Here is a 17,734-nt window from a genome sequence, read left to right on the forward strand (position 1 = left end):
GCAAGCCAGAATACGATAGTTAGAGATCGGCACAAATAGGTCATTCCGAAATCCTCAGTCGCGCATATCATTTATATTAACGATCTGCCACTTATATCCGAGGTTCCATCTTTCCTTCTTTTACTCCGTACAAAATTATTGAATCGGAATCAGTTACCGACAAGCTAGTCCAGTCGATCCGGGGCATTTCTGCGCCGCCTCCGAACTCCGCTCCGAGCTGGACTGCAAATTTAGGAGACCATATAGTTTCCTTATAGCATAATTCAGCGAAGAAGTGGAGTATCGGTCGCGATCGCCGACTCTATCAAGCATTGTTTTTGTTTTATTGAAAATTAGCTATAAATGACTCCCCCTTCCCCCGCGATGCAGCACTAATCACATCTCTCATCATCTTCTCTACCCTTTTCTTCCCAAGGCCAACCACGGATCAGGACCAAGCATCTATCCAAACCATCAACATGGCCACTCACACAGATTCTCCCGCCGCTTCCACCGACAGCTCCGTGACCCGCACCCTTTCCACCTGGCTTGAAGAACTCACCCCGGACTCCATCCCTATCGAGATTCGTACGCGAGCCAAATACCAAATCCTCGATGGCTTAGCCTGCGCCCTTCTGGGCGCGCGACTTCCTTGGTCTGTGAAAGCACACGACGCTATCACTGCCATCGAAGGACGCGGTAAATGTACCGTGATTGGATGGAATGAGGTATACCTGGAATCCCTTCCAATGATTCCCAACGCTAAGTATCAGTGGGCATCGACAAGGCTAAGTTACTAACAATGATAATGACATTAGACCCTGACACCCAGTGCTGCCGCCCTCCTCAACAGCACCTTCCTCCAAGGCTTCGAAATAGATGATGTACACATCGAAGCCCCCATTCATACTTGCTCCGTTGTCCTACCTGCTGTCCTCGCTGCTGCAGAACAAGAGCACAGCTCAAATACCCCCGTCAGTGGCAGTGCCTTGATAACCGCTTTAGTAGCCGGCTACGAAACCGGTCCTCGCGTAGGGCATGCTCTAGGTGGAGCGCACATGCTGACAATGGGCTGGCATTCCGGTGCAATCTTTGGCCCTGCCGCATCTGCAGCTGCCGTCTCCAAGCTTCTTGGTTTCTCTGCTGCGCAAATTGAAGATGCTTTAGGCATAGCATGCACACAGGCCTGTGGACTTATGTCTGCGCAGTTTGAGAGTATGGTCAAACGCATGCAGCATGGATTTGCATCGCGGAGTGGTGTGCTGGCTACATATCTAGCAAAGCAGGGAGTTACTGGGACCAAGCATATTTTTGATTCCTCATCTGGTGGCTTTTTAAAGACATTTTCACATGGAGCGGACTCTGATCCTAAGTTCTTCCCAGAAGAGGTATGTAAGGGGCTTGGAGAAGTATGGCACTCAGAAAAGACACGGCAGAAGCCGTATGCATTAATGGCAGGGTCGCATTGTACGGTGGATTGTGTCAGGGATTTGCAGGCTAAGTATCCCGCGAAGATGAAGGAGTGGAAGAAGATGGTGAAGATTGAGGCGGAAATGGCTAGGGCAGCTATGAAGAAGGGTGGCTGGACACCGGAGAAGCCAACTAATGTAACAGGAGCACAGATGTGTGTGCCATATGCAGTGGCATTGCAGGTAGTGGATTGGGAGGTAGTACCAGCACAGTTTGCACCAGGAAAGTTGAATCGTGAGGAGTTGTGGAAGGTGATGGAGATGATAGAGTGTCGAGAGGCTAAAGAGTTTGGTCATTCATGGGCCCAGCGGGTGAGGATTACCTTTGAAGATGGAGAGATACTGGAGACTATGTTAAAGGCACCAAGAGGGGTGCATCCTGGATTATCAAACGAAGAGGTGCTAGAGAAGTGGCGGGCTGTTACAAAAGGAGTGATCTCACAGGAGAGGCAGAGGAAGATAGAGGAAACAGTGTTGAACTTGGAGGCAGTGGAGGATGTAGTGGCTGTTCTGGGTGAGCTGCTGAGAGGAGAGACAGCGAATGTGCTTCAATAGATGCTGCTTGATTCCCCACTGGTTAGAATAAAATCTCGATTACCATGTTTCGGACTTGGGTGGCTTCATGACCTCCCCTCAAGAGATGCCCCGACAGACCAGGCTCAAACATGGTGCATTCGTTGTCTCGCCCCATGGCTGCTACTGCGCTTAGATGCGGCTGCTGCTCTGCTGGTTCCCCTGCCCATTGATCTTGCTGAAGCTAACACCAGTTATTTAGATCACAAAGTCAAAGCCAGTCCCGACCTGTATGACTTCACCACGGAAACCATTGCATTGTGCGGGGTACTGCTACAGGCACTCTCAAGCTTACACTGGAGCGTCATTATGGCTGGGTTCGGTCAGTCGCCTTCTCAGGTAATGGCCAGCTTCTGGCATCAGGCTTCATTGATAACACTATGAAGCTGTAGAGTGCATGTGGCAGCACTCTCAAGCATAACTTGATCACTGATGGTTTTGTCACTAACATTGAGTTTGCTGAGCACCTGCCGCTATTAACTACCAATATAGGCTCTTTTGGTATCCATATCTGCTACGAAGACTTTTTATCATATTCCTCCACAAAAGGGATAGTGGTATCTCTGGGAGCAGATCGATGGGTCAATATTCAAGGTCAAAGAGAGCTACGGCTCCCTCCCACTTATCAACCTAGCTCCTCAACGGTTAAAGACGGTATTATCGCATTTGGTAACACGAGCGGCAGAGTAGCTATAATTGCGTTTTCATCCTACACAGGGTTTCGTTTCTATCTCTGGTGATCTTTTGATTGTCTTTATCTCTTCAAAAGACAGGTTAAATAGAAGGGCTTTAGGAAAGCAAGTTTAAGGGGGGGGGGGGAAAAGAGAAAGAAAGAAAAAGAAAAGAAATAGAAGTAAAGGTTAGAGTCAAAAGAGACATGTAAAAACATATATTTGAAAGAAACAGAAATAAAGATTGAAATAGAGGTAGAAGAGGCGCGCAAAAGCAAGTGTTTGGGAGGAAGAGAAGCAAAGGTTGGAATAGAGGTGGAAGAGGCCAACGGCATTTCTTATTTACCAGATTCGCAAGGTACTGCACAATTACAAATATTGTAAGGCCTAGTATTAGGTACCTCTGACATCGTATAACATCAGAGCCAAGCCGACTTTACTAGATCATAATATTTCAATATCGATAAACGTTGCCTTCTAAGGATTATTCCCATAATGTTTCTTCATGTTTGTGTTCATAACCGTGTGATTGGCTCATCCATTGTGAAGCAAATAATGCTAGTTTAGAACGGTTACAACGGGTGTCAGGTTTGCGTTTTATATTGATATAAAAGAATTGATAATAATCTAAAGACAGAAACCTAAGTAATACATATTCGCACAATCCGGAATACTAATCTTATCTCAGCAATTGTTCCGAACGTCTGAATAGCAGGCTATCATCAATAAGCCAAGAGTACCAGATCCCGCAATCGCCAAATCCGTTACTCATCCATTGCCTATTGCTGACAGACATGGCTCAGTTGATGTAGCACTTGACAGACTGGACGCGGTTGGAGGAGATGCTGTCGCTTCCAGGGGACTGGATGTCGCCAGTGCCACCGCCGTTGCAGCGGTCGGACCTACAGAGCAAGAAAGAAGCACAAGTCAGCCAGGGATGTCAGCATCAAAACACAAAGGAAGAAGAACATACTCCCAGAAGCGGCAACGGTATCCCTGAGGGATGGAGACCGAGTGGACATTGTCGTTGACTGGCTTGTCTTCCAGGTTGACTAGATGCAATCAAAGGATCAGCTATGAAGGCGGGAAAGGAGAAAAGAACGGGGTTGGGTGATTGTCACATACAGCAGTCATGCTGGGTCTTGATGGAAATCTTGGTGCAGGTTCCTCCCAAGTTCTGTCCATCGCAGGCCTTGATCTCGATGGTGTCTTGTCTCTGCTCGAGAGCGCCGGGAGCGGCAATGGCGCCGGTGATGGCGGTGGCGAGCATCAGGATGGTAGCAGTGAATTGCATCTTGAATGATTTGGGCAGACGAGATGGTCTTGAAAGATTTGGATAGATAGAGAGGATTGTTGTTGGAAAGCTGTTCTTAGAGAAGCTGATTGTTGTTGTTGATGATGAGCAGGATACTCCAGACCAGGGCGCTGTACTTATACCTTTTCCTGGGACTTCTATCTCAAAACTCCAAGAGACCCCAACTCTACGACTTGTACAGAAACCAACAATATGTCTCTACTCTGGGGCCAATTTCTGCCTTGTGAGTCTGGAACATGTGGATGAACTGTAGAATAGCTACCGAGAGGCGTCTTTTACTGGTCTCCTCGTCTGGCCTCCATCATCCGGCCCCAGCATCTACATCACAACCCTGGTATGTGATGGCGCAGCATGAATAGACCAACCAGCCAAGATGTAACATCAAGGTTCCTTCAGTCTTCTTCCCTGACATTAACATCTGCCAAGGTACTCCGCCCCCAGTGAATTTCTTCTTGCAGTGTGGAGGGCCAGAGATCTGCCATCGAGAAATGAAGTGCCCCCACAAAGTCAGCTTATCAATGCAGCCGGGTCTCTGAATCTAGAAAGCTTTGGAGCATAGATGAGAGCCTTGTGTCGCAAAACGTTTACTGCATTGAGTAATCGTGCTGCTCTTATTATCCAAAAAGGGCTTACATAAATCTCGGCGCATTCCCACGTTTCATGTGTCACTTGATGACGGGCTGGCGCGCCACATCCATATCACATGTGGTTTGGAGGACAATTATCAGACTTTGAAGCAGTACTTGACAGTATAATGCCCAGGGACAGTATTATCGAAAAGCTTAGCGCAGTACCTTACACAACAACACCTAAAGAAGCATTATCCATTGTTCCTTGACGGGAACAAAAAGGTAACAGAGTACATTCCGAAGCTGCAGTTTAGGCAACATAACGCGTGTAATCGGGCAATGCCACTAAAGCTGTTGGCCCCAATCTTCGGCATATGATGAATGATGAAGCCCGAAGAGATCCTTCAGGATCTCTTCCTCGCCCCACGACCCTGCAGCAAGGAAGGAAGCTAACTTATTTAGGCTGTATAGCTGGATGTTCCTGAGCGGATGATTGGCTTGCTCGGGTACCTGAACCGTGCGTAGGCGGCGATTACAGGCTGCGCTTACCAAATCACTCCATAGATCCTCAACCCTCATACCTAAACAGTGGTATGCTCCTTCTTGGCCTACATTGGAGTAGTGCTGACATATATGCATCACAAAGTAAGCAAAGCCACATGCAGGCGCTCTGTCAGGTACTGAAGCTCTTGATTAAGGGCCAATATTTGTCTTGCATTTGAACCTTCAAAACGTGCAGGACAGAGCTTCGATCATGCTCAGAATTCTATATGCAAAATCGCTATAGTATAGTGTAAATGATATCAGAAGATCGCTCACCAGTTGGGGGCCTGGAGTATCATCCAAAGCACCAACGACAGACTCAGCCATAATCCTGCCTGTTATTTTCTGTTTTGCCTGGAAGTTGCGAGCCAGTAATGTCGACCTGAACGTCTTGGTCCCTGTGGCTGGGCTCTCTCCTTCCCGATCCGTCGAAGGAATCGCCCGACAGGATCAAGTTCAATCTGTTTGCCAATCATTATCCTCCCCCTTTGTTGGCTATATGGGAAGTCAAGGAACAATCATGCCATAGAAGCTCATCAAATCAGCTTGCTTATGGTTCAGAGGGCAGAAACATTATAGTTCGGATCATCTCCGCGTCAAGTCGGCGCCTTATATCAGTCTCCGGTGCGCCCAGATCAACAGTTTCTGAAGTGTTTGAGCAGAGTATCCCACTACCCAACACCCACGTCAGCTATATCAAAGCTCTCCAAGTGACTACGTCATCATGGTAGATACCTGCGGGATTCCTAGGCTCGCCCATGTCTATCAATGGACCGAGTCTGTAATTATCTAAATTTTGATGCCTGAACCTACATCTTTGGTATTAAGGAACCTATCAGCACCTTCGTGGACTGGTGCTCGTAGCCTGAGGATAGAATTCTTAAATATTGTAGGTGAATGTGATGAGCTGTAATGTCTTGAGTTGATTTTGGTAACGTAGAGATACTGTGAGTAAAAGCTTAATTCGATACAAGGTAGCTAGGCATTGGAAGCTTATCTATTATGTAGAGAGAAACCCTTCGTAGAAAGCTTGGGGTTGTTTCTGGAACTATCGTCTCGCTCCTCGGTCGCTTACTGCTTGATACTAGTAGTCGATTTAGCATTGGAGATGACGAATGATTCACGCAATATCATGTCTCAGAGACGATGATACATTCCATAAATATGAAATTACCCATTTCCTTATAGAAAATATCATTAATCTCGTCAACTTCAAGTTTCTGGAACTGTGGGTGTAGTATTCTCGGCTATGCCGGTAGCAAATATATATAAAAATATATCCATAGTGCGCAACCCCAGGGCTCCAAGGTCGTGCGTGACGTCAAACTGAATGTCAGTCCATCATGTCGAGCAAACTTCTAAGAAGGTGGAAAATAAATACTTTCTTAAGCTCTAGAATTGAGATGGTACATTATTTCGCAGAGGAATGGCTCTTCGAATGGCTCCTCAATTGGATAAGTTACTGACAATTTCGTCGGCAACAGCGCTAGGACAGGCTGTAGAAACTGTTCTGGTGGTAGTGTGCAAATTACACATAGCATGCAATTACAATACTCCTTTTATACCTCACTATTACTTATACTAAGATGATAAAGACGCCATGGGATCGAATATACTGGATTGTTGCCGAGCGCGGCGACTTGACACGGCCAGCTCGGTCGGAGATATTTTGGCAAATACTCGGTAGCTGCTCCGCTCATGATATAGCGTGTACTAGTACTCGCGGGCTGATCGGCCCCCATTGACCTTTTGCTTTCCGAATGTCGAGACTGGGTCATTTATGCTGTTTCCAGATGAATTTATGCAGATGAATTATGAATATCTGATTGGGTATCTTATAAGCCGTTTATAATATTATAATCGCGATTTCCTGATCCCCCCAACCCCCCAAACGCCGTAAACGTTCATAAACCAAAAGATACCGAATCATTGAACAGCAACAGTAGGCACTTTTGACCAGTCGCGACACATTCCCAGGACAGTCCGACAGAATTTGCCGTACTCAACTCTCACGTCGAAGGCCCTCCACGATCCCTGTGCCAGGTGCCTCAGGCGCGCGGAAGGGTCAGTGATTGGCTTGGAGCCCATATTGCCATATTTGCCGCGTCCCGGACTATATCATTGTGTCAGTTCTTTGTTTCTATCATCGATTAATGTATGAGGTCATCATACCTGAACCCAGTAATTGGGAGAATAAGCACATCATCAACCAGCTTGCTCTTCCCTCCGTCCTTCAGACCTGACAGTGCATGCCAGCGTATGCCAGCCACCTCTTCCAGTCTACTCCGCACGACGTCGGTGAAGGCAGCAGGACCGGTAAGTGTGAGCGGATCCAGATTCATAAGCTCTTGTCGAGCAGCTCGTGATTGGAGTGATCCACCGTAGCGGTTGGAGATATCTCCTATCGTTGCTGATAGCCGGTCGATGAATGTCTGCAGGATAGGATGGCCCGGGGCCCAGGCAAACGCCCACTGCGTAAGCTGCACGGGCTGTGAGTAGCCCATGCGCCAGTACGTATCGGACCCCTCAGGGCAATCAGCCTCGAGGCCGACAATCGCGCGTACTGGGGCGGTCGAGTTATAGGATGTACCGGCTCGTGTATCGTTCCAGGCATGCAGATCGGTCGGGGTGATCCAGTCGGCAGGTTTGCGAAGCGGTTCGGTATCGATATCGCCATACTGTTCTGATTAGAACTATGTTCCGACTCTTAAAGTTGTTCCTGCACCTACCACGCCTCCAATCCATTTGGAGATCACGATGCGAAACACATCTGATCGCTCAACATTGCGCGCCAGATGCGCATAGTGGCTCTCCAGGTCCGGCTCAAAGTGGTGAATGAATTGTTCCATTCCCTCGTCTGTCCACAGAAAGTAGGCCATCTCGCCTTCGGCAGTCTGAAGCCATCGCTCGGCGCTGTGACGGATGATATGGGGCCAGGTGTCGATTCTTGTGTTTTTCCAGGTTTGATGTACGATCATAGGAATTGTTGAGTGAGGAAGGTACCCGTCTGGGGAAGCTCGGGCGGCGCTAAGAGCTAGCTCGGCCGCTTCGACAATATTCTTCGGAGGTGGTTTGGATGCGCTGGTCCATTTGGGCGGGATATACCATGCTGTAAGAGAACAATTGGGTCAGTCAGTCAGTTGTGTCTACAGAATTGTGAATGATCGCCTACCTCCTCCCTCGGTATTGTGTGTGTGGACATGGCGGTACAGTAGTGGGTACTGATCCTCGAGATCTATCGGCTTAGTGTCGAACTTGGTACGTTGCTGGCAGATGCAAATCATTAACACCGCGCCGATAAGGGCGACGATGGCCAAACGCCGCAACCGAGTAGGTGCCATACCGTAGGTTTATCACAGCATTTTCATCCTCCAGAAGACAGAGGAGAGAGATATGTAGGATGCTGAGGGGAAAAGGGGCTCAGCCCCACGTGACGGTAGCCAGGCGCAGCCAGAAGAAGAAGCCTTGGAAAGTTCCGAATTACACTTTTTGTGGTGTTTCAAAAAACAATTCACATGTATGGAGTACACTAGTAGAAAGTAGTTGGTAACATGTCGAAAAGATTGTGATGTGGCCCACAGTGGGATCCGCCATAGTTTTGGGGCTACCGCTTCCCCCTCTAGGAAGGTATGAAGCCATACTACATGATCGAAACATTGATCTTCCTTACCTTCTCAAAGATCTGCTGGCTGGCAAAAGCATTGACTAGCCACCTATGTCAATGCTGAATTTCATTGCCTTTCTACGACAATCATGCAGCAATAACAAGCCCTTGGAGACGGCCGCGGTGGAAAGCGCGCCCGACAAACCAGCCCCCAACACCCACAGCACCCGTTGGAGCATAGAAACGAATACGAACCCACTGTCACAGAAGCAGCAGTTCTAGGCTGCTACCTTCGAAACCCCATTCATTAAATCCTGGCGCAGCGAATAAAAACCTCTCTGCCCCATTACTGGTATGTTTCAGGGTTTCCTCTGCGTCAATTTGACGTTCCGAAGGGTTGTATACGACTATACGTGCAGCTCAGGTCAAGGGGTACAAAGGGCTGAGCAAGAGATTTCCCGATCGGGAAGAGCATGCGAGGCTACGCTAAACCTTATACAAGACATACTAACCATGTGTGGCATAGTTGGTATCTTTTAATAACCAATTCACAGCCTGATGAAAGAAATCCTGATTCCTGATTGTGAGCGATCTTCAGTGCAAGGCTGTGACTTAGGGCTGTGTCGAAGGGATCAAATTAGATCTCCTTGAAACGCAAAAGCCTGTTCCTTCTCACGTCAGATGCAATTGCAGGAAATGTATTGGGGAACTGCAAAATCTGAATTGAGATCCGTAGTGACAGGGACTGAAGAGCACAGGACGGTATTGGGGACGAGGGACCAGCCTTGTCTGGCTTGGCGCACCCTTTTTTTGTGTTGATCATGGGCCAACCGGCTGATCTAGGGTCATTATCACGTGATAGTTGCAAATCCTTGTTGCCGCTTACATAATTTAATATCTGGTGCACGATTGGCTACTGCGTTCTGACGGAAATTTCCCGGCGCACTAGCAGGAAGCCAGCAAATAGTCTCGAATTAGCCCGTGTAATAGTGTCGGCATTTATGCTTATTCTGCCACAACATGGAAATCTCGATTCTGCAGAACCATCGCATTTATGGGGGTCACTCAGGGGTTGGACGTTAGTCTTTGAAGCGGTTGGGATATTTTCTTTCGCGATGTGTTGTTAACAATTGCCATGCTTCAGCCTTGCCATCACACGGATATTGATGAGGGATTGTGACAGACTGTGCAGGATCAGTCGGTCCTTCTTGGCAAGGATTATGCCTCCTGCTAACTGCTTCAAGTAGGAGCTGTTGGTCCACGTCACCTGTGTCATACGTAATACATCTTAATGATGCCTACTGCTGTCAGCACGGAATATCTCTATCCCGCTGACAGACCTGCACTTGTTTGACAGAGTGATATGACATGGATTATGCGGAGACATACTACTGTAGTAAACTACCAACTATACTTCAATCGGTCAAGTACGGCCGTGGAAGGGAGCGAAACATACTAGTACTCTGCTTGCAGCTTCAATAGGGCTGGCAAGTTCGAGAAATGAAAGAATGCTATATATTATTCCGACGATGTGCCCAAGTACTATGCTGGATCTCTACGTCAATATACTACTTGCGCCGCCTTCTGTCTATTATCCAAATAGTCATATGGATGGTCCCCGGTCATAGCCTATTAGTTATTACTTTGGAAATTTGTCCGACAGTTACATTCGAGAAGCTCATCTTGTAGCTATTCATACCATACATCTACCATTTCTACAGAAGCGCTACACCAACGTCGATTCCCACACAGACATCTGATTCCAGGATTCAAATTGCAGCCTGGAGATGGTAATCACGGGATTAAATTGGAAGTACTAGTTATGCTCAGTATGACGACCAACCATAGGCCACACAACTCACACAAAATGACAAAGTACATTGTATACAGACATACCCCGCCTCAAATACGAATCCCCTCATCTAACAAGCAAGATAACCCAAACGGCGGCTACCATCACCTCAAACGAAGAAATAAGCTACCATGTGGGCCACCGTGCAGCCAAGCGGGCCGAACACCCTCGGGCAACAATACCGAGATAGCATACTGGCATCGGTGCGACACCCGAACCAACATCACTGATTGCCCTAGTTATGGCCAACTCACGATATCTGAATATACCCCGCACTGGGTATTGCAAGCTATGACACCCTTCTAAGGTGCATGGTGCAAGGTGTAAGTCATACGATTGCTTGGTCTTGCACGGTCATCATGTCATCTGCTGAGGAATCAGACATAGCGCCTGTATATACCTCGAAATGGAGAGATACTGTCAAGGATCTGGTTGCGGGAGCGGCGGGCGGCGTTGCACAGGTAGTCATTGGTAAGTTCTCTACTCGTGATTGATATATCAGAGACATGTGTGTATACTTAAAGGGCTATAGGACAACCATTTGGTCAGTGCCATCGTACTCATTATAGATAGATAGCATCTCATCGCCATAGTGCTATTCCAGAAAGCTGAACGATATCTAGACCTCGTCAAAGTCCGCCTCCAAACCCAAGGAGGCACAAACAACAACGCTCTCTTCCTAACCCAGCAAATCTGGAAGCGCGAAGGCCCGGTATCATTCTATAAGGTGTTTGCCCACCACAACTCATCTATAACCATCCTAACTGTCTCTCTCACTCCAGGGCTCACTCATCCCCTTACTAGGCGTCGGCGCCTGCGTAAGTCTCATCCTCTATCATACCCACCACTAAGCCTCACTTGCTAAACGATAAAAAAAAAAAGGTAAGCATCCAATTCGGCACCTTCCACTACTTCCGCCAGCTCATTGAGCACCACAACCACCAAACGCACCCAAACAACCCTCCAACCCCCACCCTTCCCCAATACTACCTCGCCGGCTGCTTCGCCGGCCTAACAAACAGCCTCATCTCCGGTCCGATCGAGCACATCCGGATCCGCCTACAAACCCAACCCCATGGCGCCCTCGCCCTGTACACCGGGCCTTTCGACTGCGCACGCAAGATAATCTCGCAAGCAGGAATTCTCCGCGGGTTATACCGCGGGCAAGTCGCAACCCTTATCCGCGAAGGCCACGGCATCGGAGTCTGGTTCGCGTCCTACGAAGGATTCTTGGGCCTTGCGGCGCATAGACAGGGGAAAAGGAGGGAGGAGTTGCCGAGTTGGCAGATTGCCGTGTGTGGAGGGTTGGCGGGGGAGATGTTATGGTTGTTGAGTCATCCGGTGGATGTGATTAAAAGTAAGATGCAGAGTGATGGGTTTGGGAGGGACCAGAAATATAAGGGATTACGGGAGGCTGTGAGGATGACTTGGAGAGGGGAGGGAGTGGGAGGGTTGTTCTCCGGGATCGGACCAGCGTTGGCAAGGGCGATGCCCGTTTCGGCGGGGACGTTTGCGGTGTGAGTTCTCCTCGCTCGTTCTTCTGGTTTTGTTTATTGCGTTGCTGATATCTGTGGTGTGTAGGGTGGAGGTGGTGAGGAAAGTGTTGGTTTAGATGGTTGATGGGCTGGAGATGGCTGGGTAGATTGATGGGAATTGATGAATTTATATGATGAAATGGACTTCGTAGACTGCTTTATGAGATAAAGTTTATTCTTCTATATAGCATACTGCCTCTTCTATTTGCTCTTCAGACACTCGGCAATCGAGCGACCCACGTACTCCACATTCTTATCATTGAGTCCAGCAATAGAGACTCGCGAGTTGCCCGCCATGTAGATATGGTATTGCACTGCATGAAATGGAGTTAGTAAGGTATTAAGAGGGTCAAGAATATAGAACGTACCCTTCAGCTCCTGAACGACATCCGGTGCAAGACCCAAGAATCCAAACATTCCCGACTGGCGGATCAAATGATCCCAGTTACCAGGTGCACCTGCACATTTGTCAGAAAATGCTCAAATGCATATCAATATTTAACTCACCATTGTTATTCAAGGAGTCGTACAGAGCCCTCCGCATCGCCCGGATCCGGCCACTCATGGTCTCGAGGTCCTTGTACCAGAGCGCCTTGAGTTCCTGATCCGACAAGATCGTCGCAGCGATTTTAGCTCCATAAGCGGGCGGATTCGAGACTTCAGACCGCTGCAGCATCTCCAGCACTGACTGTGTGTTGGTAGCAGCTTTGTCTGTCTGAGCTACGAAGAACAGACAACCCGTGCGCTCTCCTAGCGAACCATTAGCCAAGGGACCAACGACAACGTCACGAAAGGTAGAACGATCTCACCATACAGCCCCATATTCTTCGCAAACGACAGACATACACCCGCCTCCAAGTTCAAATCATCAACAAAATACCGAATCGCAAAAGCGTCACCATCGATATTACCCGAATTGAAACCAAGGTATGCTGCATCGAAGAGAGGAAATAGTCCCTTTTCCTTGATGATACGACCGACTTCCTTCCATTGCTCTTTGCCAGGATCGCAGCCGGTCGGATTATGCGCGCACGCGTGAAGAATAACGACCGAGCCCGGTTCTGCCCGTTTCAGAGCAGAGTAGTAGCTGTCGATATCTAGATTCTTCTGGGCGTCGTCGTAGTATCCGAAGGATTCACAGGTGAACCCGAGGGAGGAGAAGACTTGGTGATGGTTCGACCATGTGGGACTGGGGATGTAGATCTTTGGTAAGGGGGCACGGCAGCTTCGGAGGAGTAGGCCTGCTAGATGAAGAGACCCGGTGCCAGAGAGACCTTGGCAGGTTGCGAGCTTCGATGATCATGTCAGAGGGTGCGATAGGTAAGGTAAATCTGCAAATTTTTGTGCCTGGGACCTACCCTAGATTGGATCCTCTCGTACAGCCCCGAGCCTAATGCCATCTTGCTTGCCTCCTGGCGAAACGCCTGAAGACCCAAGATCGGCAGATACTCATGATTCAGACCCTGTCCAACGAGCATCTCGCGACTCTTGCGCACCGAAGGCAGAACCCATGGCTGTCCATTCTCATCGCGGTAGGTTCCTTGCCCGAGGTTCACTTTCTGGGGGAAGGTGTCGGCATTGTACTCTGCAGTTAGAGCAAAGATAGCATCGGGAGGAATGTATGGGGCTGTCTCGAAGAAGGAAGGGGGAGTGGTTCCCGTCTGTGTGATTGTGCTGGTTTGAGTTGTCATTATGTCAAATTCCAGATGAACAATTAAGAGATTTAAAATAATGCCACAGGTCAAATGTCTATTTAGTTCTAGTGACATGTTATAAAGCTAGATAAATGTTCTTAAGCGCTGCCCGCACAGCAGCTCGGCCTTGTCCTCCGAGATGTCGGCTCTCTCGCCCGAGCACATGTTTCTCGCGTTATCCAAGCAAGCTGGAACGATAAAGGATGCGTCGAGATAGTGCGATCCGCTTATCAGGGATAATTATCGCGCAGTGGGTCAGTCTGGATGGCGAGTTTCACTATTAGTTGAGATTGAGTGGATGGCTTCGTGCGGGGAATGAGGGGTTTAACTCTATTCCAGTCAATTGAGGGGAGACAACTTGAACCGACGAAGACTGCCGTATAATTGAAGATTCCTTGCATTTGGCCGGGCGGAGATTTCTCCGCGAAGATTATTAAAGCATTTTAGTCATTTTTCCTGTTTTGTTCCCATTTGGGGAGGCGCATTGAGGTTATTTATCGAGGTGCTGCTGTGTAATCAAACTAACTGGCGATAGGACAGGTCAATGGACGCTATAATTTAGTGGAATCAAGCGACTACATCAGATGTGCGTCAACATCCTGTGGAGAGCCATAACTTTCTGTTATCGCTCCCAGTCTATATCTCAGCCTATTATAGGAAGTCAAGCACTATGTATAGAAATAACTGCCTGCTGGATGCTGTGCGTTGCCCCACGCGCGATTTCTAGCGCCAAATGACTAGACCACAATACTACTAGTAATATGTCCCCCCAGTATCAAGCAGCCTACTCATCATCAACCTCCTTCGTCTTCCACAACATCCATGCAGCTGCAATCATTCCCTTCAACACTACAGCCGTCCAAAGTGCGCCCGGTAATCCAACCTCACTCCTTGCCCACAAGCCACCCGCCACGATTCCAATCAACATCCCCACCACAGCCCCCAGTCGCCTCCACTCATCAGGCGCCTTAAGCACACTGCAAGAGGTCAGTGCCGGCGACGAGAACAAGTCACAATAGATACTAGTAAGCACAACACTCGTCAAACTACTACACTTCAACACGCGACTCGACACAGCCTGACCACTACTCTGGAACGCGACCAACGCCAACGGCACTCCAATCTTCCACGTCAGAGGATCAGTCTTGCCGGTGTGCTGCACCGTGACAATACTCGCAGCGACAGCGACACAAACCAGCTGCAGGGAGAAGGACAGAGTCAGGGCGGACCGTTGCCGCGGCGAGTGAAACAGGCGGTGTAACACAGCGAAGAAAAAGGAGCCGATGCAGAAACTGCCGATCGAGATGAGCGATTTAAGCCACCGTTGACTCTCATCCACCCCAGCCAGCCCTAGTCCAAAGTATACCGTGTTGCCAGTCTGCATGCTCACAAAGGAGCCCCAGATGAACACGGCAGAACTGTCCAGGAGACCCGTGATGACGTAGCAGAAAATGAGGAGAAGGTCTGCTCGGTGCGGGTCGATTTCGGTGCGGAGATGGCGGCGCAATTGGCTCAGGGGGGAAGGTTTGGAGCCAGGTCCACGGTGCCCCAGAAGAGGATCGTTCTCATGGGCGGGAAATTCCTGGTAGTGCGCGGTTTCGTGCGCCATGGTCGAGAGTGAAGGTTGGTGGATGGTCTGTGTGTGTGTGTGTGTGTGTGTGTGTGTGTGTGGGAAACACGAGACGGGAAGGGAAGAATTGGGGGGCCTGGGAATGCCCGAGCGCGCAAACTAGGCAGCAAGTAATATTCCAAATGAGTGTCTCAAATAGCGATGTGAATAGCGACAGCTAGCAGGGACTTAATAGTTCGTCCACGGTTAAGACGGCAGTGGGAGATGAAAGGGGGGGAAAGAGTTGGAGATGAGTGGAGAAAGAAAGAGCGAGACTGTGATCCATCGCGCGTGACGTCGGCGCAGATCCAATGACGTTGAGTGCCCGGCCCTGTAGGGCTGAATGGTTGGGACCAATGGACACCCCCTTCTCTCCAAACAAGCATTGCTACCAAGCTTTGTTCGGGCTTTTTGACCCCAGACGAGGTTCCACTCTTGCATCTGTTTCTTGCTTTCTGGATTCCACGTCACTGGCTGCCCGGAAGAGTCGGATATGAGAGAATTTTCCATTGATATCAAGGTTGCTTTGACCCACCCCCTCAGCCAAGGAATATAAGAACGGTCGGTTTCCACGGTCGCAAGAAAGAACAGAGATCTGGAGACCAAGCATTCCTAGTAGATTGCAAAGATGCAGCTACCCCTGTCACCACGTCGGCTGTTGCTGAGTTTCGCGACCGTGGCCGCCCTCCTCCATCCCAGTCATGGAGGCCCGGTCCCTAACGAAGCATACCAGCAACTATTGCAGATTCCCGCATCGTCCCCATCCATGTTCTTCCAGGACAAGCCATTCACCCCTGATCATCGCGACCCCTATGACCACAAGGTAGATGCGATCGGTGAAGGCCATGAACCCTTGCCCTGGCGCATGGGAGATGGAGCCACCATCATGGGACCCCGCAACAAGGAGCGTGAGCGCCAGAACCCCGACATGCTCCGTCCCCCGAGCACAGACCATGGCAACATGCCCAACATGCGGTGGAGCTTTGCAGACTCTCACATCCGCATCGAGGTAAGTCATTAGAGTGTCTCTGTATGACAAGCGATAAGGCTAATGCATTGCAGGAGGGCGGCTGGACACGTCAGACTACCGTACGCGAGCTGCCAACGAGCAAGGAACTTGCTGGGGTGAACATGCGCCTGGATGAGGGTGTCATCCGTGAGCTGCACTGGCATCGGGAAGCAGAGTGGGCGTATGTGCTGGCCGGGCGTGTACGAGTTACTGGTCTTGACCTGGAGGGGGGCAGCTTCATTGATGACCTCGAGGAGGGTGACCTCTGGTACTTTCCCTCGGGCCATCCGCACTCACTCCAGGGTCTCAGTCCCAATGGCACTGAGTTCTTACTGATCTTTGATGATGGGGGCTTTTCCGAGGAGTCCACATTCTTGTTGACCGACTGGATTGGTATGTCCACCGTGCTTCCTGCTGTACAACCTCCCCAAAGAATACTAACAATGCCATATAACAGCACATACACCAAAGTCCGTCCTCGCTGGCAATTTCCGCATGCGCCCGCAAACATTCAAAAACATTCCGCAATCTGAAAAGTATATCTTCCAGGGCTCTGTCCCAGACTCTATCCCCAAAGAGCTCCCCCGCAACTTCAAAGCATCCAAGCAGCGCTTCACGCATAAGATGCTCGCACAAAAGCCAGAGCATACCTCGGGCGGAGAGGTGCGCATCACTGACTCGTCCAACTTTCCCATCTCCAAGACCGTCGCGGCCGCCCATCTGACCATCCACCCGGGAGCTATCCGCGAGATGCACTGGCATCCCAATGCAGATGAATGGTCCTACTTCAAGCGCGGTCGGGCGCGAGTGACCATCTTTGCTGCCGAGGGCAACGCTCGTACGTTTGACTACGTAGCAGGAGATGTGGGCATTGTTCCTCGCAACATGGGGCATTTCATTGAGAACCTCAGTGATGACGAGGAGGTCGAGGTGTTGGAGATCTTCCGGGCAGACCGATTCCGCGACTTTTCGTTGTTCCAGTGGATGGGGGAGACGCCGCAACGGATGGTGGCGGAGCATGTGTTCAAGGATGATCCGGATGCTGCCCGGGAGTTCCTTAAGAGTGTAGAGAGTGGGGAGAAGGACCCGATCCGGAGCCCGAGCGACTGAGGATCTACGCGTGTATTCTGCCATCGTGCATTACAGGGAAAGGAGCAGCCATAGGCTGCCTAAAATTAATGGCCATAGCTTAGTTGCTTTGACTTCGAGATGTATCTAGGAAATAATTCATTTAAGACAACAGGATTTAGCACTAAAAGGCAAAAATGGACGATTCATATAAGAACTAAAGTATCAAGCACGCCGGGATCAG

General features: G+C 49.4%; 7 protein-coding genes across 7 annotated transcripts; 3 read left to right on the forward strand and 4 right to left on the reverse strand.

Moving 5' to 3' along the window:
• Positions 1 to 458: 458 nt before the first annotated feature.
• On the forward strand, positions 459 to 2,003 carry AKAW2_10071S (MmgE/PrpD family protein; the record flags this gene model as incomplete). Its single annotated transcript, XM_041690212.1, has 2 exons — positions 459 to 707; positions 798 to 2,003. The coding sequence occupies 2 exons, from the start codon at positions 459 to 461 to the stop codon at positions 2,001 to 2,003; spliced, it is 1,455 nt and encodes a 484-aa protein (XP_041536791.1).
• Positions 2,004 to 3,491: 1,488 nt separating this feature from the next.
• On the reverse strand, positions 3,492 to 3,986 carry AKAW2_10072A (uncharacterized protein; the record flags this gene model as incomplete). The annotated part of the gene is made up of 3 exons (XM_041690323.1): positions 3,492 to 3,594; positions 3,666 to 3,744; positions 3,818 to 3,986. The coding sequence occupies 3 exons, from the start codon at positions 3,984 to 3,986 to the stop codon at positions 3,492 to 3,494; spliced, it is 351 nt and encodes a 116-aa protein (XP_041536792.1).
• Positions 3,987 to 7,045: 3,059 nt separating this feature from the next.
• Positions 7,046 to 8,460, reverse strand: AKAW2_10073A (uncharacterized protein; the record flags this gene model as incomplete). The annotated part of the gene is made up of 4 exons (XM_041690434.1): positions 7,046 to 7,232; positions 7,292 to 7,797; positions 7,849 to 8,228; positions 8,292 to 8,460. 4 exons carry the CDS (start codon positions 8,458 to 8,460, stop codon positions 7,046 to 7,048), a joined length of 1,242 nt encoding a protein of 413 aa, XP_041536793.1.
• Positions 8,461 to 10,934: 2,474 nt separating this feature from the next.
• AKAW2_10074S (uncharacterized protein) lies at positions 10,935 to 12,096 on the forward strand (the record flags this gene model as incomplete). The annotated part of the gene is made up of 5 exons (XM_041690545.1): positions 10,935 to 11,046; positions 11,108 to 11,119; positions 11,199 to 11,302; positions 11,358 to 11,393; positions 11,458 to 12,096. The coding sequence occupies 5 exons, from the start codon at positions 10,935 to 10,937 to the stop codon at positions 12,094 to 12,096; spliced, it is 903 nt and encodes a 300-aa protein (XP_041536794.1).
• Positions 12,097 to 12,311: 215 nt separating this feature from the next.
• On the reverse strand, positions 12,312 to 13,879 carry AKAW2_10075A (uncharacterized protein; the record flags this gene model as incomplete). The annotated part of the gene is made up of 5 exons (XM_041690656.1): positions 12,312 to 12,424; positions 12,479 to 12,568; positions 12,618 to 12,860; positions 12,920 to 13,400; positions 13,469 to 13,879. 5 exons carry the CDS (start codon positions 13,877 to 13,879, stop codon positions 12,312 to 12,314), a joined length of 1,338 nt encoding a protein of 445 aa, XP_041536795.1.
• Positions 13,880 to 14,588: 709 nt separating this feature from the next.
• AKAW2_10077A (YoaK family protein) lies at positions 14,589 to 15,413 on the reverse strand (the record flags this gene model as incomplete). The annotated part of the gene is made up of 1 exon (XM_041690767.1): positions 14,589 to 15,413. The coding sequence occupies one exon, from the start codon at positions 15,411 to 15,413 to the stop codon at positions 14,589 to 14,591; it is 825 nt and encodes a 274-aa protein (XP_041536796.1).
• Positions 15,414 to 16,041: 628 nt separating this feature from the next.
• AKAW2_10076S (uncharacterized protein) lies at positions 16,042 to 17,532 on the forward strand (the record flags this gene model as incomplete). The annotated part of the gene is made up of 3 exons (XM_041690878.1): positions 16,042 to 16,422; positions 16,476 to 16,815; positions 16,880 to 17,532. The coding sequence occupies 3 exons, from the start codon at positions 16,042 to 16,044 to the stop codon at positions 17,530 to 17,532; spliced, it is 1,374 nt and encodes a 457-aa protein (XP_041536797.1).
• Positions 17,533 to 17,734: the final 202 nt, after the last annotated feature.

Source organism: Aspergillus luchuensis, chromosome 1 (assembly GCF_016861625.1).
Source record: "Aspergillus luchuensis IFO 4308 DNA, chromosome 1, nearly complete sequence".
Taxonomy (NCBI): Eukaryota; Fungi; Ascomycota; class Eurotiomycetes; order Eurotiales; family Aspergillaceae; genus Aspergillus; species Aspergillus luchuensis.